At 41.4% G+C, this 27,683-nt stretch overlaps 2 protein-coding genes across 2 annotated transcripts in view; both read left to right on the top strand.

The window, feature by feature from the left end:
- Positions 1 to 1,102: 1,102 nt before the first annotated feature.
- msantd2 (Myb/SANT DNA binding domain containing 2) lies at positions 1,103 to 3,862 on the top strand. The gene is made up of 4 exons (XM_030793112.1): positions 1,103 to 1,543; positions 2,131 to 2,386; positions 2,686 to 2,749; positions 2,998 to 3,862. Exons 1-4 carry the CDS (start codon positions 1,103 to 1,105, stop codon positions 3,860 to 3,862), a joined length of 1,626 nt encoding a protein of 541 aa, XP_030648972.1.
- Positions 3,863 to 8,724: 4,862 nt separating this feature from the next.
- Positions 8,725 to 27,683, top strand: part of esama (endothelial cell adhesion molecule a) — a 31,793-nt gene continuing 12,834 nt past the window's right edge. The window contains exon 1 of the mRNA XM_030792522.1: positions 8,725 to 9,185. Within this exon, the coding sequence (XP_030648382.1) occupies positions 9,113 to 9,185 (73 nt within the window). The 5' untranslated portion in view covers positions 8,725 to 9,112. The remainder of the gene's footprint in view (positions 9,186 to 27,683) is intronic.

The raw sequence follows: 27,683 nt of genomic DNA, 5'->3' as shown, positions 1-27,683 counted from the left end.
ACCGTATCCCCTTCATCGCTCATCCATAATTTGTCCGCGAAGTGTTGTTGAGGTAACTGACTGGCAGTGTGACGCACGTCGCGCTGTCTTTGCAACAATTGATAACCCCTGATAAGCTTAAACTGACATTTTAAAATAAACAATCGAGGCCGCACTAAAACAGTGAGGGTTTTTTCTTCATTTAGTAAATCAGACATTCACATCACTATCGTACTTCGTAAGATATTTACGCTTCCGTCGATCACACTTAATTAAAGTAATAGAGCTGGCTAATTACCATGCCTAATAAAGCGTCCCTGTCTTCTGCGTTCAACTGATGTGTGAAGATATTTCAATCCCATTTAAATTAACTAGTTATATCTCGGTTTTTCTACTGGAATGGCATCGGAAACTTGAAGAAAAAATTCTCGTGACACATTCGTATTTGGCTTAATTCTCAGTTTGGGACGATATGTGGATGTATAAATATTCCAGTTTGTGTTTTTCGAACCATGCTCACTCACAAACAGTGTGGACATACTCGCAGCAAGGCCTTGCATTTGAATCCACGCGAGTAAAGGCGGTCACTAAAGGATTATATGCAATATGTTGCCTACTTTTCTCACTGCAGCATCTCGCGTACGACGAATAAACAGATAATTGAGCCTTCGCCAACTCTCAAGAGGATTAATACTACCGCCTAGTGGCCAGACTTTTTGTTGACCAAAAAGATATGGCTCAGGCCCAGAGTTATTTATTTGTTTGTTTGTTTTGGGTGCCGCGCGCGCGTGTGTTTGTGTGTGTGTGTGTGTGCAAGCAAAATCAGATGGGTAAATAAAGAAATTGTACAAATGCCCTCTCAACATAGTGTTTATTGCAGTGTAGCTGATTCAAGAGTTTTCACTGATGTAATATAAACCGTATCCGGTGTATTTTTCAGACTCTTGTTGAACGTTTATCTGTGATTGGGTGCACAACAGCATGATAAAAGTACTTTAAATTAAATTAATCTGAAAGGGAAAAGGCATACCTGCATATAGACCCGCTACCTGCGTCTGTCGCCAAGCGCACTCGACTCTCATACGTCAACTCCCATCCCCCTCCCTATAGCAACAGAGGCAAGATGGCGGCGCCCAGTAACGCTGATCATTCTCCTGAGCTATCTGTGCCGCTAAAGATACCTAAAACAGAGGTGCCATCTCCAGAATCAGAAGATTTGAGCGATAGCAACCAGTATCATTCTAATCCCTCCACACCCAATAGATTCTCCCCTCTCAACGTTGGAATCACAGTTTCAGAGAGCGCAGGCCGAAGTGGAACGGCCTCAGCTTCCAATAGCTTTACCGCCAGCCGGGGCATGTCATGGACCCCGTCCGAAACAAATGCCTTGATTGCAGTATGGGGTAACGAAAGACTGACGGAGGCGCGGATGCAGCAACTGGAGGTTGCCGGCACTTGTTTTACCGGTAAAGGACCAGGACCAGCCATGTACGAGAGGGTGTCAAGAGCTCTTGCGGAGCTTGGCTACGAGAGGACTCCATCCCAGTGCAGGGAAAGGATGAAGGTAAATATCTAACTAACAGTATTGGGAACATTTTAGTATGGTATTTGTTTATATCGACTGTAGCATCACCTCTGTATCATAACATTTGTCGAACAATTACTCTTGTTGCTCATAATTACCGGAGATGTCAGTGATGCTGTTTCTAACAAAGCGACTGTCAATGTCCAGTTGGCTATCAATCTGTTTTCATCGCATTGTTTTGACCCATGGTCAGTTCACCTGGTTGTCATGTCAACGAAAGCTAAGAATGCGTTAACGTAATGCTTTGAGTGTAGATTGTTGTCTGAGAAGCATAGCCTCTGCAGGTGCATGTTTTGCCATGATAGCATCATTTATTTTTGACTTCATTTTCCTAATGGCAAATTGCTTTAAATACAACGTAGTATTGTTTCAGATATAACTGAATCAAAATATGACAGTGACAACAACATTCTTAAGTGTTTCCTCTGTAACTCTACCACAAAAAAAAAGCAAAACGTTTGCTTGGCCAGTAAGTGATATTAAAGTACCACTGAGCCTAAACAGTGACTGGTTCCCGTTCAGAGAGATGGTAAATTAGCTCTGTCCTTGTGCTGTTTCCTCGACAGACGCTCCGGCGTTGTTATAGCCGAGTGAAGGAGCATGGCATCGGGAAGAGGAAAAGCAGCTACAATATCGAGCAGTTGGAGAAGGTGTTTGGTCAAGGAGGCTGGGACTCACAGACCTGTCAGCCTGTTCTGATCAACAGCAGTGGCCTGTACCAGGAGATGGAGTCAGACGGCAGTACTATGGAGGATTACTCCCAGGAAGACTGGTGCAACCAGGACTTGTCCTCTGCCTTTCAAGAGGGAGAGATAGAGGCCGGTGGGTGATGTGATTACGTCTAAGAACCGCCATAACTGTTGGCTTTTGGCTTTGAATTTTGTATTTTATACGAATACAGAAGCTTTGCTGTGCTTGATAGTGGTGGACATTGTTAAAATATGTTTTCGTTAATAACATATGACATATAGTTATTTACTATGTTGATAATTAATCATTTAGAATGATGCACTTATCTGTACTTTTTTGTTTGATCTGTCTAATATGTGTCTGACCTCAAGAGGAAAATTCACTTGTCATACTTCCTTTTTTTTTTTAATGATGTGCACTGTCTTTCATAGAAGAGATTCAGCTTCCAAAGAACAGAGTTCTACAGTTGAGACCAGAGCCAACAGAGAATACTCAGTAAGTAAACAAAGTCTGTCCTCAGTCTGTTCTCAGAGAAGTCAAACTAAAGATTTTTGTTTCAAGATTGCTTTTTTTTTTTTTTTCTGCAAGACGAATATTTTTTTTTTCTTAAATCTAAATCTTAAATCTTTCTTAAATTGTATATTTTTCCAGAAGTTGTAGAAATGTCTGAAAAATGAGTGCAGGTGACTGTCGTACCCTCAGCTGCTAAGTTCCACTTTTCCCCTGACTCTCTGTTGTGGCAGGAAACAGAAGGTGATGCAGAACGTAATACGGATCCTGGAATCTGTGCAAGTTAAATGGGAACACTTCCAAACGTGGACGGATTTCTCCCGTTTACACCTGTCCAACAAGCTGGCCATCTTTGGCGTGGGCTACAACACGCGCTGGAAGGAGGAGATCCGTTATCACTACGCCGAGATTAGCTCCCAGGTGCCTCTGGTGAAGCGCCTACGGGAGTACTTCAACCCAGACAAGGCAGAAGGTCGGATTATTATGACAAAAGTGCAAAAAATGAACTGGAAAAATGTGTACTATAAGTTTCTGGACATTACCATTAGCGAAGCAAGGTGCCTGGAGCTACACATGGAAGTGGACTGGATCCCTATTGCTCAGTCCAGGGCTACTGGCTGCAGTAATGGCTCACAGTACCTTTTGCCTGGGGGCATCCCCAAAACATATGGCCTGTATGCCATCGGGTATGAGGAGGTGGGCGCTCCCAGCACGGGGGAAAAGTCGTCCACGTCGCAAGAGGACGAGGTGAAGAGGAGTCCGAGTCAGTCTGAGTGTTTGGAAAGCGGGGACAGGGCGCCAGCCAAAGTGACTTACTGCTACCTCGGCATTGCAGAGGATAGGACCCTACAACAATGTCTGTTCCAGCATTTTCAGAGTTCAGGCAAGCACTACAACAGGGGGGAGCCCTCCCCCGTCACCAGGTTCCTGCAGGAAAACTGCACGGGCCAGCCCAAGGAGGACGGCTCTCCAACCACAGCCATCTACATCAAGTTCATCGAGGTGGAGCTGGACTTCCTCTCAGCGGGTTCTTTGGTGGAATGTTTAGAGACTGCAATTGGTTATTCCTTAAAGTACAATCAGAAGGATACCTTGTAATTCCCATTTTTTTTTCCATAAGTTAATGGGTATTGTGTTCAGGAAGGACTTTTATCAGGGAGACAGAGCCATGTATGGGGGCGCAGGAGGGTGTCCAGGAGGAGGTGCTGTCAGCTTATTTTAAAACTGCCTTTATTTGACTGTGGAGCAAAAAGTTTAACCAACGCGCCAGACATCAAAAGATATAGGTGCAGCTGGGTCAATGAGTCCTCAACTTATTTGAAAGTTACAAGTGAAATCTAAATTAAATCAATTCCATATGAAGTCGATCACAAAATGGCCGTTATTCAAACGGATTCCTTTTGATCCAAATGAAAGTTTTTGCATGTGCTCACCTTTGGGAGATATGTTTAGGGAGTGGTTTGTGGACAGAAATCAATAGGAAGATGATGCGTATGAACTCGGTGTGTCAGGTCGGTCAATTTCTCCATTACATTCATATATAACGAAGAGGGTGAAACTATTAGTTTGGAGTTTGTTGCCATAATAGCCTGTTACAGCCTCTCTAGGTGAATGACAACGGTCATAGCAGTGAAGCTTTCCTCACACGCAGCATTTTGTGATTTTGAAAAGTGACCAAACGTTTTGGAGGTAGAATGACCGTGCGCACACACACACACACGTATGACATTCTTGATCCAGATATTTTTTTTCTTCCTTTTTCTTTTTTTTTTTTAAACAGCACTACCGATAGAAACCGTATAAAGCCATTTGCAGCAAGCCAGACATGGTTACCTCTACACATGTTCACATTCAAGCCAGGCCTGAATGGTATGTTATATAGAGATTGTCAGACTTTCATTCCATGTGAAATGAAGCCTAATTTTTTTTTTTTTTTTCCTTTTCAAAAGCATCCTCATTTCCTGTGACTGCTTCCTCAGGTTGTATTACTGGCAAGAGAGACTATGACTTTTACTCAAAAGATTTTCTGTCCCGTGAACAGCTCTCACATGACTCTGCCATGAATTGACAGTTATGTCTCAGTTTGCTACTTTTGTCCGATTTTTGACTGATGCTACCTCAGCAGCTGTGATACTTTGGAACAAGCTTCCAAAATGGATGAAAGCAAGTCCTTAAATCTGACGTCCACACAAACTGCAGCCGCTGTTTATGTAAAGTTGTGTCCGTCTAAAAGAGGGTTCTGATTCATTTCAAGAAGAATTTTTGTCAGGGAGACAAGAAATCTGGCACTGTAGGTCTGGCGTTCTGATTGTCTTTGCCCTTACCTCACAGTTACAGATTGATTTTTTTTTTTTTTTAAATTGAGGGATAGGACTGTTTAGTTGGTATTAAAAACCAGTAGAACCCCAGACCTTCAGAACTGGATTTTGAAGAACACTACTCTGAAAGATTCAAACTGTCAGAGCTAAATTTAGTATCTTGTAACCTTAAGACAGGCCTAGCATCTGTAAGGGAATTGAAACATAGGGGAAGTGAAATGTGCTAAACCAAGAGTGGGTTAAAGTCATCTACCTCATCAATTTGGCATTATATTGGGTTAAGATATCTGAAAAGCATCGTCCTTATTCTGAAAAATGTTTAGAGTCACGTCATTCATTTTTCCCTGATTGTGCTTTGCTTTGAAACGCAGTGGAAGGTGACATTCTAGTGAAAATGTGCAGTATCATAAACTCAGTATTCAGGTAGTATGGGAAATGTAGTTGGTTGGGTGAAGTACTCTTTTCTCAAGTATGTGTTGTGTCTTAGCCAACGGTACACTGTTACGCGATAGTTTCAGAAGACGTAGTGTGTATGTGGACACACTCTAAGATAAGATCAAGGAGAAAAATGCTCAGTTTGCTTATTTTAAAATCGTTATATATATATTTTTTTTTCTCTTTATTAACATAAGAGCACCACCAAAAACCGTATTTTTAGGATGAAAAATGATAACAATACATGACCATTTGATGAGAGTGAGAGCTTTAAAATTGGCCTGAATTTAGATCATATTTAACCCCTCTTTGAGTAGTTCCTTGGTTCACAAACCACTGTTTGGATATTTCTCCCATGTATTATCATTAAGGAAAAAGTATCATTGATATAAAAAGGGTGTAGGTTCACAGTCAATCGATTTCATATGGAATGACCCAATATGTAAAGCTTATCTCTATAGAAAAAAAAAAAAAATATATATATATATATTTAAAAATATATATTGATGTTGCATTCCAGAGTTTCCAGACACGACACTCAAAATGTTTTCATATATCTATATTTGTTTTGTTTTGTTTTGTTTTGTTATTCTTGTTATTTGTTCGTTTTTCTTTTTTTTTTTTCTTTTTTTTTGTTTAATTTGTTAACACACAGTGTCTTTCAGTATAATTGTTTCCAGGTCGCAGTCTTGTGCGTTTACATGTTTTAGGAAAAAATAAATTGGGCACTGCTGTTCATTTGCCATTTACTGAACAAATCTTCTCGAATTCATGTTTTTCATATGCACTGAAATTTGCACTGGGGAGAAAAAAAAGTTTGCTCTGACCTCCCTGCTTGATTTAAAAGATTAATATCATAATGTTGTCAAATACCTCACAAAACTTGCTCTCTATTTCATTTGCTTTTATATTTCGACAGCAGGTGGCAGCATTGAGACACGATGCAATTCGGTTTTACTTTTTTTTTTTTAAAACCATGCTTAACTGTACAATGTCACATACAATTCTTTTGAATAATTTATAGACTTTACTTTTGGATGTGTCCGAGGCAATGCTTAATCGTATATACATTTTAGCAGAACGTCGTGTAATGGTATTCGATGCATTATTTAGCCTCTAACTTCAGTTACCTTTTTGTTTCACCTTTAATTTGAGCAACCAAGACACTGACTCTTGTTAGCCTCTAAAGCTACAGATAAGCTATGACACAATTCATTCGGCAAACTTGATCATAAAAATATTATAAATGCCCTGAAACCAGAATAGGATTAACATTTCATGCCGTGTAAACACATTTAGTGTTATACTCTTCGATTTTTTTAGAATCCCACGGTGCAAAAAAAAAAAAAAAAAGTTGAAAACTATTCTGACAGCAAAAGGGGGGACTGGCTTTCCACGCCTGCGTTATTTTAAACATCCGCGGAGGGAATCAATAATTCAAAGCCGAGGTCTAATTTCCCTCACTAAGTGTAGCCTACCATGTGAGTAAGTTCTTTGGCTAAGGAGCTCCTGCAGTAATGTGATTCAGATATAAATACTGGATGCACTTTTTGGCTGTGTGAAAGCTTGCACAAAGTTAACTAGGTCATACTTTAGGCTACTTATCCAAAAGTTATTATTTTATAGTGGGCGCCAAAGACAGGGAAAGCAGATTTACTAATGGTGCTAGTTTCCATATTGAACGTTGGTCGATGCAATATTGGTCGTTTTCCAATAACACTGTCATATTTCATACTTTTTATATTTATATATTTCATATTTGGATAGTGTTGTTTGTGCTTTATGGCAATTTCATAAACTGTTTCTAATTGTCTTTTTTTTTTTCTACTCAAATGTTTATTCCTCGTGGTTGTTCTAGTAATTGTCTTTCTCCAACCTTCCAGTTTTCTGTATTCATAATATTACCATGTTAGTATACCACCATGTTCAATGTCTAATCCTATATGAGCTGCAGTTAGGTTGAATTATAATCTAACTGCCTTATCAGAGGTGGTATATGTAGTTTGTTAGTCAAACAACACAAAACAGTTTCTGAAGATTGCTGGTGCGTTGGCTGATCTGGTTGGCTGTTTGCTTATTTGTGTCAGTTACACAAACTTGACCTTTGGTCTCAACAGGGTTTTCTTGTTAGCGAAATTTCTACACTCCATTTAGGCATTAACCGCTTATAATTGAGTTATTTACTAGCTACTTTAATATTGTATTAAACTTTGCCCGGCCTAATTTTACTCAGACATAAAAGTTTAAATGTTATTGCTATCAACAAACCACCGCCCTTTGTCCTTGATGTCTTCACGATTCTCAGAACGTTGTGTTCAGAGAAGGAGACTGACTGTACAAGTTAAGATTTGAGCTGAGGTTGGAGAGCAACATATATGTAATACAGTAGCCTTGGGTGTAATCACTGAAGTAAGCTCATCCGTCTCTAATAATTGAGTAGTCTTGCTGCATTAACTTCAGCCGTGTTTCTATGGCAACCAGCCAGCCCTCGGAAACAAGAGTGAGGGAGGTATTCACCTCTGAGGGCTAGCCTGTCCACACTAACCACTCTACACCGTTGTTAAGTGCTGGGGCTACTGGAGCACTCTTTCACCTCTCCTGCTCTGTCGCATTAACCATTCGAGAAATCCAGCAGAACAACTACACACTAGGTTTTCGCCCTCGTTGTAAAGTGAGCGATGAATTTAAAATCTCATCTGTATTCGAGTATCCAGATGGGAACAAAGCAACTTCTATATGCACAGTGTACTGTATCAGACAGAATAACATGCAAGGACAGACCTGATATTAATTCTGAAATGTCTGCATTACAGTTTTGCCTTTGAATTCAAGTCTATGAAATAGTAATACATAGACCACGGTTCAGTAAGGTGTCAGATTAAATCTCTCTCACTCTCTCTCTTTCTCTCCCTCTCTCTCTCTCTCTCTCTCTCTATCTATCTGCCTATCCACACTACATCAGAAAGTAACAGGTAATTTATGTGATATTATTATTAATATTATTATTATTATTTAATACCATTGAAATCATGTTACTTGAGTACCGTAGGAATAAAATTATGTAAGGTTTGGAGAATACAGCATTGTCCACGGATCACCTGTAGGAGAAGCTGTGACGCGTTAGAATCTGCACAGGGGGGCGTACCCTACAAACACAGGTGCATTGCTCCAGTGGGTGGCGAACGCACTGCCTTCAGAGTGAGAGCGCCCATGATGTCAACTCAGTCGCTATTAACCACAGGATACTTTCTCCGTGTCAGCGACCTTCAAGAACAGAGTTCGGCAAGGACAATAAACCAGAAACGTACAACGCTTATCAAGTCCAGTGGTCTTTTGACTGCATTATAGGGTAAGGTCAGTTTGCGTCTCGACTGCGCTTAATATGCCGAACCAAAGATGATCACCAACTTTGACGTCGTGCCACTCGTCCCACGCTGAAGACCAGTCATTTCAGGAAGGCGCAGTTTGAGATCACTTGAAAGACTGCTTTGCCAAAGGCAATTTGTTTGTAGATAACGGAGGAATACTTCAGAGGGCTGTGCGAATTATTAACTGAGAAGCGAGTGTGGATCACACAGACGGCGCACGCAGAGCTATGGAGATCCGAACTTCTAGGAAACTTGGCACCTTGCTGTCATTTACCTTTACGTTTCTAACCTTCCTTCCAGGTAGGTTTCCTTTTTCTTCTTCAACGAATGTTATATGCGAATATGTAAAATATTCGACGTTTAGATGTTGGAATTTTATGTTTGACGGAGCACAAATCTAGGTTTGTTATAATCTCAAATCGAGTTTTATAGTGTCAGGTTTATATTATTGTTTCTGAGGGAAGTCGAAAAATCGTTTAAAAATGAAAGTAATGGAGTCGTCAAATCTAAGTTTGTCACCTGGGGATTTAAACTTTGAACACCTGTTCTAATGTTTTGTATTTTAAAAGTATTATGGCTAGGATTACACGATTTTTAAATATTATTTTTCTCTCGATCTTTGACACTCTCTCATGATAAACGTCGATAAATATACTAAATATACCTCACACATAAAGATTGAGAAAAATAGAGTAAGGCCGAGTAAGATGTAGCCTCCTTGTTCGTGGACATAAGAAAACACCTAAAATCTCATTCATTTTAACTGATTATTGTCCCTTCACACACAGATAAACAGAAACAAGTAATTGTAGGATGTCAGTTGTGACGTCGAGATTTGATTATTTCACAGGTAGGAGAGTTCATCGTCAGTTTTTTCATATTTTTAACGGATCTGATTGGGTTATTCAAATCTGTCACATTTTCCTCAGAGGAACTAAACTGAATTTATACCCTCATGAAAATATGTTCCCATAACAGTAAATGTTGATAGCTGTTTAAGACTGGGCAGGGGGGTGTGGTTTCGACTTACCCAGGGAATCACAGAGTAATTGTGATCCTGGCATAATGTGTTTCCTCAGTTTTACACCAGTAAAACAATTGACATTGTGAACTAATTGAATCATTTACTGAGAAACATGTCAGTAGTGTCTGGTTGGTTAAGGGTTGGCATCAATCTGACCTTGGCTGCAGCAGTGGATGACTCTTCAACAGTTACCTGCAGGTGTGTCCTGCTAAGCATTGTGTCAGAGACACAACGGAAGCCAGAGAAGAATCGTGTCTTGAGAACAGGAAGAAGGTATTCACCATGTTGTTGTGTAGTTCTGTCATTTGTAATGAGAGGAAATCGTGGTCCTTCTGGGACAAAAAAAAAAAAAGAAAGACAGCAAGTACTTGTGCTTAAGACTCTTGATCGGATGTTGAGAAAATGGTGACTCTATTGCGTCTTGTACAGAAACAAAACCACAGATGTTTTGGAATGTCGTGGTGGGAGGAAAGAAATGTCCCAAAGAGAACCCTCCTCTGCCACCCAACATAAAATGTGGCATAAAATAATAGAGAGCAATCCCAGTGCCCCAGTTGTTTTCCTACACTACCCTGTCTCGAGCGCAACTGTGTTTATCCGGTCGGCCGACTGACTCTCCTTTCCTTAAATCGATGGGAATGCCTTGGATTTTGGAAGATTACTCAGAATGGCACCGGGGTAGAGCAAGACATGATTCAGGTCAGGGTTGTTCCAGGAGGTTTCAGAGACAAACTCATAGTGAAAAGACAATCAGAACATATTCAAAGAATATGAAAACTTTCCTTTTTTCTTTCTTTCACGTTAATTTTTTTTCGCGTAATGAGGTCCATCATGAGAAAAAAGGCACTGCAGGTGAATTGGATTGAGTGCAGACGTGTTAATGGTCTGGGAACAACTGATAAGAGGGAGACAGCATAGCTCTCAAATGCATAATTTATGACTGTGATAGTATGCTCACCTTATCTATGGCAATGACCCACAATTAATCTCCTTTTCCAGACAGCTTCTGAAATAGAAAAAAAAAAAAAAAGTTTGTCTTGGGCATCTCATTGTAAGACTCATTCATTTGACAAGGTCATTCCATTAAGTGAGGTTGTTATTAATTAGTTGTACTCACAGTGTGGCATGTGGGATTATTCAACAACTCAATCTCTGAAAAAAATTGTGTGTTTTTTTTTTTACAACATATGGCTGTCTAATAGATATTCAGTGTGTTTAGAACAACATACCTCCATGCAATTTACTATGGAATTAACATAGGAATTTCAGAGCGTATAGTAAGTCAGTGGTTTTGAACACAGCCAGTGTTTTTTTCTCTACCAAAACAGTCCACTTCCTCTTCTCTTCCTCATCAGGACAGCTTCCTTTAAATATCAGCACATCCACGTCGGACTGAGACCGACGTTTGTTTCCATTCAGTCTTTATCTCAATGTGTTTTCCCCCCCTCATTGTCCCCCAAGTCAATCTGACATCTTAAAATGCCACGGAGATTACTCAGGGAGGGACGTGGAATGCGACCAGTTAGACTTCTGACAACACATCTTTATCTTTAATTGCTCATTTCTTAACATAATAAATTCACTGGCAACGTGCCCTGACACAGCTTGGCTCGCCAAGGTTTCGGTCTCAGTTTGTGGTTGGTGGTCCTTTTTTTGGGGGGGGGGGGGGGGGGGGGGGCTTCTGGAAATGTAACGGCTTTAGGATATGTGCCGTGTTCAGTGCAGTGCATTACAGTACAGCACAGTAGTAAATGTAATGCCTAGCAATCAAAATCACGTCGGCTGTTTTGAGCCAGGTGGTGTTAGAGTCTGAAAATCTGTCCGGGCAGAGACGGCATGGGTCACGTTAATCCCTTGTTGTTGCTTTAACATCTTTGCAAGGTATGACATGGTTTGGTACAAAAAAGGAAAAAAAAGAAAAAAACAAAAAAAGCCCAGCTGGCTTTCCGGCAAGATTGATTTGATCAAAGGTCAAAAGGTTTTGTTGTTCATCTTCCGGTGCCAGTCTATGAAGCCTTTGCCGTGCCGTGTTAGTTAGAGTGAGGCTACGTTCTCCTACTGAACATCCCATAGGCAGATATCTGTGACTTTATTCTACAGTGTCTTGTGCTGTATCCCAAGAGGAGAAATCTTTGGGCTGGCCAGGGGTCATGAGAAAAACAGTGGGCGACTTTCCCAACAGTCTTCCTGGCCTCTGGACTCTCTTAAAGATATACACACACACACACAGATACGCACGTACACACACGCACACACACACACACACACACACACACACACGCATCCACGTCCCCCAATTAAAGGAACATGTTCTCAATCAGTGCTATAGACTGGCAGGACAATGTACTTTCGCCAAAACTCTGAAAACTTTTCATGCCAGGATGAAACTGTCCAGCTGTACAGCCATGCATTGTTTGCCTTCAGACATTGGCTACCCAATTATTTATAGCCAGTGTTTTCCTCCTTACTCATATAGCCTAACGCTGACAGTCCCTCAGCATGGCATTGTACATTGCTCTCAAGAAACCAAACAAATACCATCAGCTAATTATAGACTTTCTATATCCGTCACAAATGAGACACTCGGTATTAAATGGAGCTGCAGTGGAACTGCTCTGCGTATTTGCAAATTAAACAGTGAACGTTAAAGAGAAAATATTTTATCTGCTTCAGTGGTATCAGTTTTGTTTTAAAACGGTGTCAGTATCAGTTTTAAAACAAAACATGCATACATACATACACAGCAAATTCTGTAGGGTTAAATCTGCTTTGAGAGAATTCATTTTAACACTATGCCGGTGTTTATTTTGTCCCAAGCTTTGGAGTGTTAATTTAACACTTCCTAAAGTGTTAATAATACAACTAAGATGCAGTGTCAAAATAACTCTATGCATAGTTAAAAATTAACCCTGCAAAACACCAAAAAGTCTTATCTACTTGCTACACTGGGTTCATAACTCTGTAGTACGAGTTGAATCTCCAACACTTCTCAGTGACACCAACTCTCTTTTGCAATTGATTCCTTTAGTGTTAAATCATGTTTTTACAGTGTCAGTTCAACTCTATACTTAACACTTTTTCTGAACACTGGAAAATCAACTCTGAGAATTTTGCTGTGTACATATATATGTATATATATATATATATATATATATGAGAGAGAGAGAGAGGAAGAGAGAGTTGTCTGTGTTAACAGCAATGTGTCAGTCAGCGTGTGTCTATCTTGTTTAGTGACAGGTGGCTATGTTTCTGTGTCAGACTTGTCTCTGTTTGTTGCATGCATTTTGACAGTTTGCTGATGCTCCTGCTCTGCTCTCAGCCTGTTGGGAGCAGCTAAAGTAACTGATGAATGTGTGCTATGAGAGAGACCTCCCCACGGGTCAGCGTGGGAGACAGAACTGAAGAAAATGCTACCCTAGTCTATCTGTCTGTCAGAGCTGTGTGACAGCAACCAGAGCGGGTGGAAATCTCATCTCACTCTAAGCATATTCAGTCTAGCTCTGAACGCATATTTTCGCTGCATTTCTGCCTAATTTTTCTATACTAAAAGCCATTATATCAGTAGAAACCAAAAAAAAAGATGTGATTGGACACATTTATGTTAGCCATTCATGTTTTTCCTTTTTCTTTTGCTTCCATTTGTTTGGGCTTAGTATGACAGTTGCTGGTTTCCATGTCTGTCAATCAATCGAAAGATGATCTGTGTATACATTTCTTTACTAAAGAGGGCAGGCCATCGGTAATCTCACTGACGAAGGGAATGCGCTGGTATAATGATCACCCCTGAAATCCACTGTAGCCCCATATGGCCCCTGAGAACTGAGAGCCCAACATCCGAGGCCATCAGAGATTTAGAGCCTGGCCATCTGACAAGACACTGACCCGCTGCCGACAGCACAGGAGATGGGTAGAGCTCTTGACCCCGCTTGCCGTCAGAATACAATAAAGATCAAGACTAATACCTCTTACTCGTCTCTCGAAAGCAAAGCTTCGGCGAAACCGTATGATCTGTAATGTATCCGGCGACCGGCAGCGCGGGGCAACCGGGCGCGCGATTCTATTCCAGTCATTCTGGTGGAAAAAAAAAAAATTACATCAACACTATTAAGCAGCTGCCTTCAGGCAAAACTAAGTGTTCCTTTCTTGCTGGTGTTCAGTCACTGATCAAGAAGCATTCTGGGTAAAAAAAAAAAAAGAGAAAGAAAGAAAAAAAGGATAGCTCTAGAGGAAAAATATTAGGGTTTTCTGATTTGCTTCTGTCTTTAGAATATCACACCATAGCAAAGAACATCTCACATAAAGTCGTACAGATAAAGTGAGAGAGAGAGAGAGAGAGAGAGAGACATGAACAGGGTATGACATATACCTGCCAGAGGACCGCAGGACTACCCTGCAGGGAGTTTTGTGTGTGTACCTGTCAGTAGAGCAGCGGCAGTGAAGGTGGCAAGATCCGCTGTTTCCCATACTCATCAGCACATTTCAGGTCAGACGACAGGACACAGCCACCTGGCCTCATTACGGTAAAAGCCAGTAAAAAAAAAAAAAAAAAGCTCTGACTCCCAGCATGGCTATCTCTGCGAACGCAACGCTTTACACATAATGGAATGGAGTGAACCTGAGTATCCATTCACAAGAGGTCCTAGAACCGTGATTGTGTTTCTGTCTAAAATAATCATTTCCATCTATGAGTCTTATTGTGTGATGTAATTATACGGTATCTTTGGGAGTTTTAGCAATGTCTCACACACACGCGCGCACACGCACGCACACACACACAAACACACACACACACACACACACAGAGAGAGAGAGCAGTCTTTTGAGAGCCATGACTTAATTATGTTGATGATAGCTCAGAGGTGAGATTCTCTCCCACATTGCTATTGTTTGCTCTTTCCACAGAGAAAATGTCATCCTCACCAAGTGCTTTACAGCGCCAACTCAAATGTCTGACCAAACAAAACCTATTCATTTCACATATTGTTAAGGTTTCTGGTTCTCTGACAAACGGCTACAGTTCTATGGTTACAATTCCCCTGTGTGTGCTAATCCAGACATTGTGGAGAAAATACACAGTGCTGATTCAATTAGAAACCTCGAAAGAGTTGATTTGTTTCTGAAAACATTTGCTTGGGTTAAAGTGATAATTGCTCAAATGTAATTTCCATGAACCTAGCCAAAAGGACTCTCTAATTCAAGCTGCATTAAGCCTGGAAATGTTTTGCTCTGCTAATGACTGACAGGACAATACCCCACAAGCAAGAAACGCCACTAAAAGGCATTGATCTTGGAGTCCATACCCCTTGTCAGTCCTCTCTGTTGGCAGTGGTGGAGGTCAAATGCACTGAAAGCTAATTATCACATGTAGCAGTTTCATTTTTTAGAAATGTTGGCTCTTATTCCTCAATGTACTTGGCGCTGAGAAAACTCAGGTACAATACAGTCAGAGACTATTTCGCTTTTAACATGAACACCTTGTTTTTTTCCAGCGTAATTTCAGGCAGATGTACTCAACATGTCCCTCTTAATATTTTAGATAATGATGTATCTTTGTGAAATTCACAGCACCAGTTAACAGACCTACATTTGTGAAGAGAGCATTAGCAACCACACACAGGATGTCTTTGAAGAGGTAGACATTTTTAGAGTGAATGCAAAACAGGATCTGGAAGGATTAAATCTGGATTTGAAGCAGTCTAGCTTAGCGTGACTTTAATGTTTTCAGGGGAAAAAAAAAAAAAAAAAAGATGTCCATGTTACTCAGTGCACCAACCCGACAACGAATGTGATCTAGTCTACAGCCTGTTCCCCAGGAAAATTCTGGCATTTGTATATCTCCTCACATTTCTATCAGCGGCCAATTTTATGGGAGAGATTAGCGCAGGTATTTTGTTTAAAGTTACTTAAGATATTCCTGTCTTGCTGCATTGTGAGAATTTCTCTATGTGGTTCGAAGCAGCTTATCGCCGAAGTTTCTAATGAACAGAGAATATAGCCCGAAAACAAGCAGCTGTCTTTGCAACTAATTCTCATTGACATTTTGAAAGCGTGGTACTAACTTCATTAGTGACTGCTCATTACAGAAATTGATTTTCTTGGTTTTGTCATCCGTGATAGATTCGCTCATTAATACTTGGTTTCTTGAATCCCTCGTTGCTATGTATTTAACACTTTTTCTGAATTGGCTTTTTTTTTTTTAAATTTTCATTTTGATTTATTTATTGGTGCTCTACTCATTTAAACAAATAGGTATACACTATCCCTGTACTTCAGTTATGATGGTGATAATGCATGCTACAGCGGATGTGATTTGTGTCTGTGTCCCCACCCACTTAGACACCATTTTATATGTGTCTTGCACCAAATTAGTATGTCGAAGTCATCTTACCTATGAACTAAATCATGCATGGCCTGTGAGTGCTGAAGCCACTCCGTTGAGAGTGTTTTGGTGTAGGCTGATTTGAGTACAAGGTCATGTGAGTCGGAGCGCAGACTCTGTGACATTATCCTCTCTGGCACCTGAAGATAGGTCCCCTGCTCACGGCAGCGACTCCACCTCACGTCTGCCTATCTGTGTTTCACAAAACTGCGTTTTTTTGCATCCAACAGCCCCGGTGACTACAACCTCGCTCTACCGTTGGATTTTTTTTTTTTTTTTTTCGTGCTTTTGAATCCCACCTTCAATCTCTCCTCCTCCTCTGCCTCCTCTCTCTCTCTCTTTCTCTCTCTTTCTCCTGTCTGTTTTCATATCTTCATTTTTACAACCCCCCCCCCCCTCCCCCATTTTCCCTTTCGGTGATTTCTGCTATCAGTGTATTTCCGTATGCTTTCTTCTTCTGTCCATTTTGTAGTTATGGAGAAAGTCTTTTGTCTGTGTATTTTGCAACACCCCTCCCCCCACACTCAACCCCCCCCCCCCCCCTTATGACTGCTGTACAAATTGTGCTTAAAATAATCATCTTGTATTCCCAACACATTCAAACACTATCACACACACAAAAATACACACACACACACACACTCAGACACACACATTACAGAGATCAGGGGAATGTCCTGAACTGATGTACTGCGTATTCCCCTACTGACTATACCTGTCACAATCCATTCATTTTCAGCCACTGCTCAAGATATAATCAGTAACACAGCCGCACAGGGAAGCTCATCTTCTCGAAATCAGTTTAAAAATAGCCGAAGCTGTCAAGGCCAGCCCAGTTTTTTTTTTTTTCAGGACTATCGATAATTCAAGCCCTAATTACTATGTAATACATAATTGAGCACTTGATGAAAAGCTGTGACTGTTCTTTCATTTTGTGACTCTTCACCTTTCACCTCTGTCTCTCTGCAAAAAAGGGGTCAGTGTGGAACAGGACCAGCATGTAAATGAGTCAAGCTGTCAAATGATCAAAAGACCCGCGCTCTCACTGAACAGGGAAAACCTGAACAACGATGTGATTATTGTAGATCTGTACATTTGGCCATTTCATCTGTCTTTTCTGCAAACATGATCCTTTAGATCAAATTATTCCTCTGCATGGTATGTAATGACTTTTAATGTTTCTAACCAAACTGTCAACGTGTCACCAATCAGAAACTAGGACGATGCTAGGTGTGACTGTGGTGAGTTTCAGCAAAACATGCTCGCGTATCAAAGTACAAACAGACTGAATGAGAGAGGGAAAACAGAATGAACACTGTCTAGGACAGACTACACGCAACCCAGTCTTTCAGAAAACAGTGGCCGAGGTTGTCAATAGCAGAGGTGCTGCAGAGAGAGAGAGAAAGAGAGAGAGATAGAGAGGGGGGGGGGGGTATCCGTCAAAGATACAAGGAGATACTGCGCTACTGTGAGATTTTGCTGTTTAATCGAGTCTGTGAGGATTAGGGCTGGATTATTCGAGCATTGCGAAGTAAAAGCAAATTAGCTTGTGGGTTTTAATCTGAGAATAGGACAAAGCAGAAAATTTACAGTGGGCTACATTGTGAGAGTGGGGCCCAAGTGGGGGGGGGGGGGGATCTGAAATTCCGTAATATGACGGGGGTTGACAGACACCCCCCACCCCCCACCCCCTGGCACTCCAATCCTTTTTTCCATGTTGCATTTTGGAGAAGAGGGTTTTAATCTGGGATTGTCACATATGTGGAAAACAGAGCTGTATTTATTGACATGTATATCTGTCTGCATTCGGTTGAGGACATTCTTTTAAGTAATGCAAGCTTTCTGAGAATACACCCTTTTTTTTTCGCTGGTTATATTGACTGAGCAATACAATCAGCCACAATAAACACACAAAAAACAGGTTATATGGACTAATGTAGTGAATTAAGTAATGTCAGGACCAGCTGTCTTAAGACAAACAGATGGATGTTTTGCTTTCTTATCGGAGAGGTTAATTATAATCTTCTGCATTGTCTTTGTGTTCTTTATAGTTCATGTAGTTTCCATGGTAGCAAGTGGTTGGTTCGTAAATGTGCTGGTTTGTGTGTACATTGATGGGAAAATAATCATTTTGTGACACTTTGTAAAATCCTGCATAATCATAAATTCTGCAGTTCATATGGGCAACAGTACCATCTGAATACATGTATCAAAGCAACTGAAAAAAGTTAACTAAACAGACTGGTTGGATCAGCCTATTCCTGTGTGCTGACTGAACTCCAGGAATCCAGCGTATATGTTTTTTTTAGAGGTGACTTTGAATATATTATTCACTGCGTTAAAGGCATGTAACACGCTGTAAGACTTTAAGTCAAAGGATTTCAAATACGCATAGACCGAAGCTCACAATCACTTATAAGCTTGGAGATTGTGCCTGCCAAAGGACATTATTTTTTACTCATTAGACCAGAGCCGGGAATTGATAGCTCTTTTTGAAATAGTGCGCGTCGCTGTCTTAGCCACGGGACCAATACCTGCAGAATTCCATTTAATATGAGCTGGTGAATAAATTACCTTAGATTTCTTTCTTTTTTTTTTCCTCCCTTCAATTTGCGTTTGAAGTCGAGCAGCTTGTGATAGTTCCAGGAATGTGAGCAGCACACCCCACAAGTGAAACCTGCTCGAAGGTGATAAGTCAGGGGCCCATCAAGGGCCAGCCAAGTCCCTTCTGTGTGTGTGTGTGTGTGTGTGTGTGTGTGTGTGTGTCTCTGTGTGTGTGTGTGTGTGTGTGTGTGTTTTCTTTTTCTAGTGTTGGAATTAAACAAAATCTCTTGCCACCCAATTGACATGACTGGCTGAGCACTTCTGAAAAAAAAAAAGAAAAAATGAACATCTGAAGCATGATTTATTAATGGCTGAACGCTACGCGAGGAACTTGCTTACTTCACTCATTTCAGTGCAGCCCCCAGGTTCACAATCTCGTCCTCGCCTGTCCGTTCACGTTTGTTCCCGATCAGGAATAATAAGTACGGGTTTTTCTTTTCTTTTCTTTTTTTTTACCCAAATGTTGTGCACAAGTTGTAGCGATCGCTTCACGTTTATGCCTGGCCCGCTCTGGGCCCAGAGGACTTTGGGTTTCTGGATGATTTCACAACCTCTTGTGACAAATGAGGTGCTTGAATTCACCACTGAGCTTTTTCAGTTGGCCTCATATTTTCATTATGAAACTGAACTGTTTTATTAAACATCAGTTTCATTTGGGTGTTAATGACATGGAGGTTTTTTTTGGTTTTTTTTGTCTGTCAGAGGTTTTAGGGTGTGTTATGTTATGTAACAGTCTCAGTTCAAGCATGGCTTGTTTGTTAGAGACTGGGAAGATGAAGATGAAGATGATGATGAAAGGCAGGGAACTTTTCCCGCAGGAATGAAGACGAGGCCCTGGGAGAATACATACATCAGAAAAGCACAAGGCGTCATCATCATTATCACTCATCTCACCCATCAAAGTTTCCATCAAAAGATTTGAAACATACAAGACAAACACAACCAGATCTCAAAAGGTTCAGTTCTACGGGTCAACATGACCTCACCATTCCTCAGTCGAGGAGGCTGATGTTTGATTTTGTGGCATCTATATCAATTATATATTTAGAACTCCTCGTTAAGCAAATGGAAGTTGGTCTCTTAATGGTGTTGTCACAGCACAGTTGCAATGGCGTATAGTTGTGTTTTCAAACAGACAGGCTGTGTGAGGACAACTACTCATACAGATATATGACCTTTATATGTGGAGGGGGGGTGGTGCACATGCATTATTTCACAGGGACAGTGACAGCACAGCACATAAACTAAAGCCCTAATGACACGGCCTGAAAGAGTGACGTATATACATACGTGTAAGCCCTCCGCACAAACTGTGAGCTAATGGTCGCTTCTTTATAAAAAACATACCAAAGACATTAAGCCTGTACAAAAAGTAAACGAGGCACTCCATCTTAAGAGCGTGTGGCTTTTCTTAAAAACATTTTCTTAACTGTTTTAAAAGGCCACGGTTTTACAGTTTTCTTTTTGTAAATGTATTTGCGTCTTTAGCGATTTTTGAAGCGCCCGTCCAAAACTGTAACAGTAAAGGAAGGACACATCAGACGTTGTTTACTCGATGGATCAGTACGGGCACAAGGGACAGGAAAGAACGATAACAAACGGGGGGGGGGGGGGGGGGGGGGGGTACTCACTCCTCCCTAACGAAAAGAACACTGATAAACTGTGTCTGCTCTCCTGATAGAAATTACACTGACAGATGATTTTACACGAATTAATACCTATTCAGCTGTCTTCAGTGTCTTTGTGGGCTGCTTTATATAAGCTTTACTTTTATAGTACAAACATCATATTGCTATGTGCTTTTTGACCGGTGTCTTGTTACAAATATTTGTAGGTATGTCATGGATCTGTCATTTTACGTCAAATAAAGCATAACAAAACAACCGAATTGTTACGTAGTCCCTCTCTTTACAAATTCTCCCTCTCTTTTCTCTTTGGTGTTTGACACAAAAGCTGTGATATTTTAGATATTTGTTCTTTATCCTTTCAAGTGCTGTACAAATAGGTTTAGCGCATTGTAATCACTTGTGGATTATGGCAAAAAAAAAAAAAAAGTTGAGTCAGAACAAGAAGGGAACAATGAGTGGTCAAACCAAGTATTTGCTGAGGTCACATCACACCCTTCTCCCATAACAGCGTTGTTTACGCACACGTTTAGGCGCGGCCCGCACGCTAAGATTTCGCTTGCATATCAACCTTTTCTCTCTTTTTTTCAAATAAAGAATGAATTCTGATGGCGAGCCGCCACCGGTCTTAGCTCTTGAATCATCTCTATATGCAGCTCAGCTGGTACTATCTCCTTAGAGCCACGTTTACCGTGGTGGCATGATGTCAAAATATGCCCCCTTTTTTTTTTCCTCTCCGAAGTGGTGCTGACCCATGGCGAAAGCTAGCCACACCGATCTTAGTGGCAGTTATTCCGAATAATGTTTTCCTTTGAATTGCCCAATTTTAAACATACACACACACACACACACACACCGGGGGGTGGGGGGGTGGGGGTGGAGAGTGGAGAGAAAGAGAGGGAGATAGTCAGAGAGAAAAAGAGAGGGGGGGAGAGAGAGAGGGAGGAAGAAAGCCTCCAGTAAATTGAATAGTTAAACGGTGCTTGTAGATCCCATGGGCTGTCTATCTTCAGGAAAAGCCTGAATTCAGGCCTTTCCTCTGCACGACACTCCACTTCCCTCCCTGCTGCCTGCTTCTCTCAGATAAGGCCCGACATTCCACTACCGGGCAATTTCACCGTGTCTTGATCACCTCGATAAAACCAGCAAAATAAATAAATACATTTTTCAACCCTCATCTCGGGGAGCCGTTCTTCCAAAACCCGGGAAAGAATTGGTCACCAGAGCCGGTACAGAAGAGTAATTTGTGTCGCAAGGTCTAAAAAGAGAGAAGAAAATGTCCGCGGTTCAATTGATTGCGTTCACGAAGGCGGTGGGTTTTGGAACAGAGTGAAGAATGTGCAGGACGGGGAGAGGTTCATAACCTGTTTTTAGATCGTAGTGTTTGTGAGCATTCACACTCAAAGCATTTTGGGCATTTTACGGACGTACGCTTTTCGTTAAGGTTTGGATTCGGCGCTTAGGTTCATTTTAAAACGAGTCCTTTGAAGATGACACATCTCAAAATGAGACTCCGCAGAGAGCACATTAGTTAAGTCACAGTTGGCTTCATTTGCAATCTAATCTCCAAAGTTACAGGGAAATGTAGCTCAGCCACACAGTTCCCCACCCATCCTTCCTGATACTGGATCACTGTTGAAAGTAGAGGACAGAGAAGGGGCCCTTTTTTTTTTGTTGAGTTGGGGGGGGAAGGAGGGGAGGGAGCAGAACTCCATTGTCTATTGTCCTGCGGGATTCTGGGAAAGAGACACAGTGATACAGAAGTTTGCTGTGCCCGCCAGGTAACAGAGTTGTCGTGACACTGGGGCTCTCTGCTCATTGTCCAGAGTGACTGGCTATGGAGCTTTAGGTACTCTTTTTATCCGGTTTGCCTGAACCTCCTGTTACGTGGGAATGGGTCTTAAAACGCATTGCTTAACGTCTAGATGCTCGCAATCCTCAACTGATCTTCCTTATATTGAGAGAAAAACAAGGGCCCTGTTTCAAAACATTTGAATGTATCTTACAAAGCTGATCCTCTTAAAGGAATGGGAGAGCCGCTGGTATACACAAAGAGACTCTTGTTTCATAGTAATTCCTTTGGTTTAATATCCCATAGAAACCAGTGTGTTGTACTAAGGTTGACAAAGTCTTTTCGTCTTTCTCCAGCGACAGTGTGGTTGATGCCGGTATTGGGGAATTTTTCGTTTTCTTTTTTTGTTGTTGTTGTTGTTGGGGGTTTTTTTTTTTCTTTTTAGCTTGGAGTCATCATTTTCGTGTCAATCAGAGACTTCCTGTGGCCTGGAATCTGTCCGTCTGGAGCTTCTTACCTTTAAAGACAGCTTTGAAGACTGATAGGATTAGGGTGAGAAGATGCAGCTTAGCGCCTTTGCATACAAGATCTCACCCAGCCAGAGAGAATGCAACACGCCGCAGTACAGCCAGGGAGAAGCAGGGTGTTTGGGAGGGGGGACGGGGGAGGGAGGGGGGGGGGCTGGGCACAGTCCATCTTATCACACCTATTCTTAATCATCTTACACAACCTAACTCCAAACAACTCCCCACACACACACACACACACGTACATGTCACCCCCCCCCCCCCCCCCCCCCCCCAAGCCTTTCCATCTAGGGAGGGGAGGCAAGTCCCAGAACTGGCAGAGAAATGCGTCCGTGAGTCCAGGTTGGATTGGGCATGACTCCACCGCGAAAGTACAGCAAGAGCCCAGTGACCTCCCTCTATTTAAAAAGCTCCACCTGATTGGTCGCGTTTTTCGGTCTGTTTGAACACTTTTGACCCGTGTCTGTACACTAGGATCCCTCTCCTTGGCTGATGAGAAAGACATACAGAAGATCCAAGTGGATCTCAAACTACAGAGAGAGAGAGAGAGAGAGAGAGTGGAAATCCTTTCATTTGTGGGAGCTCTGAGGAAGCACATATTACAATGTTAGTACAGCGGTTAATCGTGTATTATTTTAATACAGCATTGTATATACAGTCATAGTCTCTAAGACGACAAGCTTGCGCCGTAATAATCTGGGCTGAAGGGGAAGCAGTAATGTGGAATGCTGGGAAGTGTTTGTGTTCCCACATGACTGCTATGATAGAATGATGCTAAGCTGTTAGCGGGACCAGTCCTTTTTTTTCCCAGGCTTTATGGTGGAACCTGCTCTAGCACTGACCTGTGCCTGGAGCCGAGTAATGTGTTTGTAGTACTAATTCCTCGCTGTCTCTCAGAGGGAGGCTAATTCTGTACTGACTCCGCTTATCACAGTGTAGACTGATATATATATATATATATATATATATACACTGAATGAAATGTCTTTCTTTCGTATCACTTTGAGCAGATAATGGACGGTTATTGTTTGTTTACGACCCTGTTGACATACTAAGTGAACAAAAATAAAGTAATGGAGCCAGCAAATGGTGCCTTATTGTTTATGCTGTTGTTTTTGTTCTTGTTGTTGTTCTTCTTGTTCTTGTTGTGGGTTTTTTTTGGGGGGGGGGGGTGTTGTTTTGTTGGTTTGTTTTCTAACACAGTGAAACCATCTCAACACATATTCATAAAATCCATCTCAACACATATTCATGTGTAAAGGAATTTCTGCGACAGAGAGCTTGTGTGTGTGTGTGTGTGTGTGTGTGTGTGTGTGTGTGTGTGTGCGCGCTTGGTTCCATGCCCGTGTGCATGCGTGCATTGCTAACGTGACGGGAAGTCCTCCCATAGCCACCTGGAGTGCCACCACATGCTAGGTGTCGTGTAAGCAGGATTGGACAGTGCTCTGGTCCTCAGGGGCCCAGGGGCTTCAGAGGGTCCACCCCCTCTATTCCACAGCAACCTCTGTCTGCCACTATGCCCCTTTGTTACTATAGTTTCAAATCTGACTGCACCAACCTGCTGTAAACGTTTCAGAGACTGACTTACTACTACCACTGGGAGGGGTGGGGGCAATAAACAAGAAACAATTTCAAGTACACATGTAATTATGACTCTCCTGAGGTATTTTCATGTACTCTCAAGGATCTATGTGCCTCCTTTAAACAAACAAACAAAAAAAAAAGAGTGGTAGAGTAACCTCTAATGAGCAGAGTGTGCTCCTGACCTAGATGCTTTCCCTGAGCATGCTTCAAAGCTCCATGAAGTGTCCTCTTAGATCAATTTCTATATTTAATTATTTACTATATTTAATCAGACTTGCTGAAGCAGATGTCAGCGTGGAGCGTACAGTGATCCTTAGACATAATACAAATTCTATAACGTCACAGCACGGGAAAATGCACTCTCATACAGTATTCCTAGACAAGCTCAGTGATGGACTGCCTGTTTGTCTGTATGAAAAATGAAATGTGCTTATGAGTGGTAAAGCGAGTCAGAGGGTGAGACTGATGTCAAGCTGCAGCAGGGATCTGTGTTATGTCTGTTTCTTCACGCCTTCCTGTGTGCTCAGCAGCGTTCCTGTGTAGGAAACGTAAACCCTCTTAACACAGATTGTTCAGTGTGGGGGGGGGGGGGTGCTTTAGCCAATCCCTCGGTGGGTCAGAGTCTCTGATATTCCGACTGGCAGCTGTTTGTAAGGTCTCGTTTGTATTACTGCACAAATGAACGGTTTTGTTTGTTTGTTTGTTTGTTTGTTTTTGTAGAAATTTCTTTTCCCCTGCTGAACCCCGCTGACTGTTTACCGAGGTGTAATTTCCCAGCTCTGTGAAGTCTGTTTGCTGTGAGATTCGCTTTCAATCTTCCCTCAAGGCAGAGGGAGGTGTAGAATGGATCTGTCCTAAACTCGCTGTCACAATTTGTTGTGAACAAGTTTTAACAATAAGTTCATTTGCGTCCACAATAAGGGAGTCATTTTGCCAGTTGCGAGTTGCTGCTCTGGACCGTTGCAGAGTGTAAATGTCACCAGTGCTATTGTAACATGAATATATTCAAGGAAATGTTTTGTTAAGTTTTTTTTTACTTTTGTTTTTTTTTTTGTCATGGCCAGATCATAAGTCTATCTTTGGCTGAAAATGTTTCCCTGAGGGCTTCGACTAAAAATGGACGACACAGGGCAAATCGCTGTTTTTCCATAAACACTCTACAATCGCACTATGTGGGCTATGAGGGTATATTTACGTTTTACGAGGGGTCCGCTTAAACTGTTCTCCTTTGAATTTCTCACATCTTCTGGCGTTTTCCCCGTTCACCGACTGAGCTCGCCGTCAAAGTCGGGAGCAGTTGAAACGTGAACGTCAGAACATGACCTCAGAGAAGGAGAGACCGTGACAGCGGCTCCAGGAAAACGTGCGTAAAGATCACACTGTGGGGCCTGCATCCTCCAGACATGTGACCCCTCTGTCTTATCGGGTCAAACAGCACAGTAGCCTGAGTTTGAAACTTGCCAAAGACAAATTTTTTTTAATACCAAAAACAATGTTACCAGACCTGGCTGACCTCATAGTCAGATGTCTTGAGAAACTATGAGAAGCAGTGAATGTTTTTTTGATCCTTTTTTTTTTTCTTTTTTTTCTTTTTCTTTTTAACATGCCAATAGCTGTCCTCATATCACTTTTTTTTTTTTTTTTTTCGCTTTCTTCTACGCGCCCTTGCTAAGACAAGTTTAACAGTGGAATTACACTCTCAAATCCTGACCGGATGTTTCCGGAAAAGCATCACTAAATTGATGTGACAGGGTGTGGGAACTGCTAAGTCCTCAGAGATCACAGTGTAATCCATCCCAAAGATTCAAGGCCTGGCTTGTGGCATGTCTAATTTTGGTGTTAGTAAAACCACTTGGCCAGTTTGTGGGCCTCGCACAACTCTCTTTTTTTTTCAGACTGCATCTGAAAGCATTTTTGAGTTGAGTTGTGGATTTTGTTTATTTTTTTATTCATTTTTTTACTTAGCAATTTTTCTTGTGCCCTGTGATAATGTTGACAAGGAAGCTGACAGGTTTATTGCTTTGTTTTGTTTCTTGTTTGCTATTTGTTTACTTTGCAAATTACACTGACGTACATATGTAATAAATTAATCCACCAGTAAATGATAGTCACTTCTCTTTAGTACCAGGGGTATTACTTTTTCTTTCAAATTTCACCCCAGTCAATACAATTGGGTTTTTTCATTTGTTTGGTTTTTTTTAATCAATTGCTATGTCAAACTAAGATCAATGTCCCATCTCCCTTATCTTAGCCATTGGATTTTACTTTTTTTTAAATCAGGGTTTCTAATGACTAAAGTTCAATCAGACTAATTTGAAAGTAATAAGGTTTTAATCAATGCGTTGCCTAGTTCCTTTATCATAATCACCTATCAGCAAGTGCACGTGAAACAACTAAATGGTTGCTTATCAGTGGCTGTGGATCAACCCCCCACCCCCCAAATTCCCAGAGTAATCTGATGCATATATCAGTGGTAGTGCACCTATGCTATGTAAATAGAGGTGTTTGGATTCCATCTTAATGTGTTGGTCACTCTCATAAATCTGAATTGTTAATCAGCATGAAATATATTCCAATCAGTCGCACACAACCCTGAATTGGTCTATCAGTAAATGAAATGTTGTCATTTTCTGACTTGCACCTTTTTACACCTTCCTCAGAATTTTCTCTTCCTTTTTTTTTTTTTTTTTTTCCCCTTCTCTCCAAATTTGCAAATCACACATTAATGTATGACTAATGTATGTAGAAAGCTCTGAACTATCTCCACACGTTACCAGCCAACTGCCAGCATACAGGAGGAGAATGTCCGTTAGCTTTCCGCTAAGCTATGTCTTGTGCTAACCGGTGTTACCTGCTAATGTACGCTATTCGTGTCTTACCTCATCTGTATGTCCTAACACCTGGAGCCTAGCAGATGTGTACTGTTTGATTAAGGGTTTCCAGGGCTAAAGGGAGATAATCAAGGTCGCTTGTCTAAATGAGATTGAAGGAACGCTGGTTTAGATGTCATGAATGATCACATTTTGTAACTCATGTAATACAGCGAGTAATCTGGACAGCCTCATCATGGTAATCCAATGTGTCCTAAGAGGATTCCCTCAGTCGCCACCTTTCAGTATTGTGTAGATTGATCTCCCAGCTGTCTGAGTCGCAGACAGATTTCATGTGTTGTGTGTCACATGACCACAGGGCACACAGACTGTGCACTGGTTTGTCAATATGACAGTGCCCATCAATCTTGGTCGTCGTTAGATGTTGTGGCA

Source organism: Chanos chanos, chromosome 15 (assembly GCF_902362185.1).
Source record: "Chanos chanos chromosome 15, fChaCha1.1, whole genome shotgun sequence".
Classification (NCBI taxonomy): domain Eukaryota; kingdom Metazoa; phylum Chordata; class Actinopteri; order Gonorynchiformes; family Chanidae; genus Chanos; species Chanos chanos.
The sequence above is the reverse complement of the archived record's forward strand: the minus strand, read 5'-3'. Positions and strand labels throughout refer to the sequence as shown.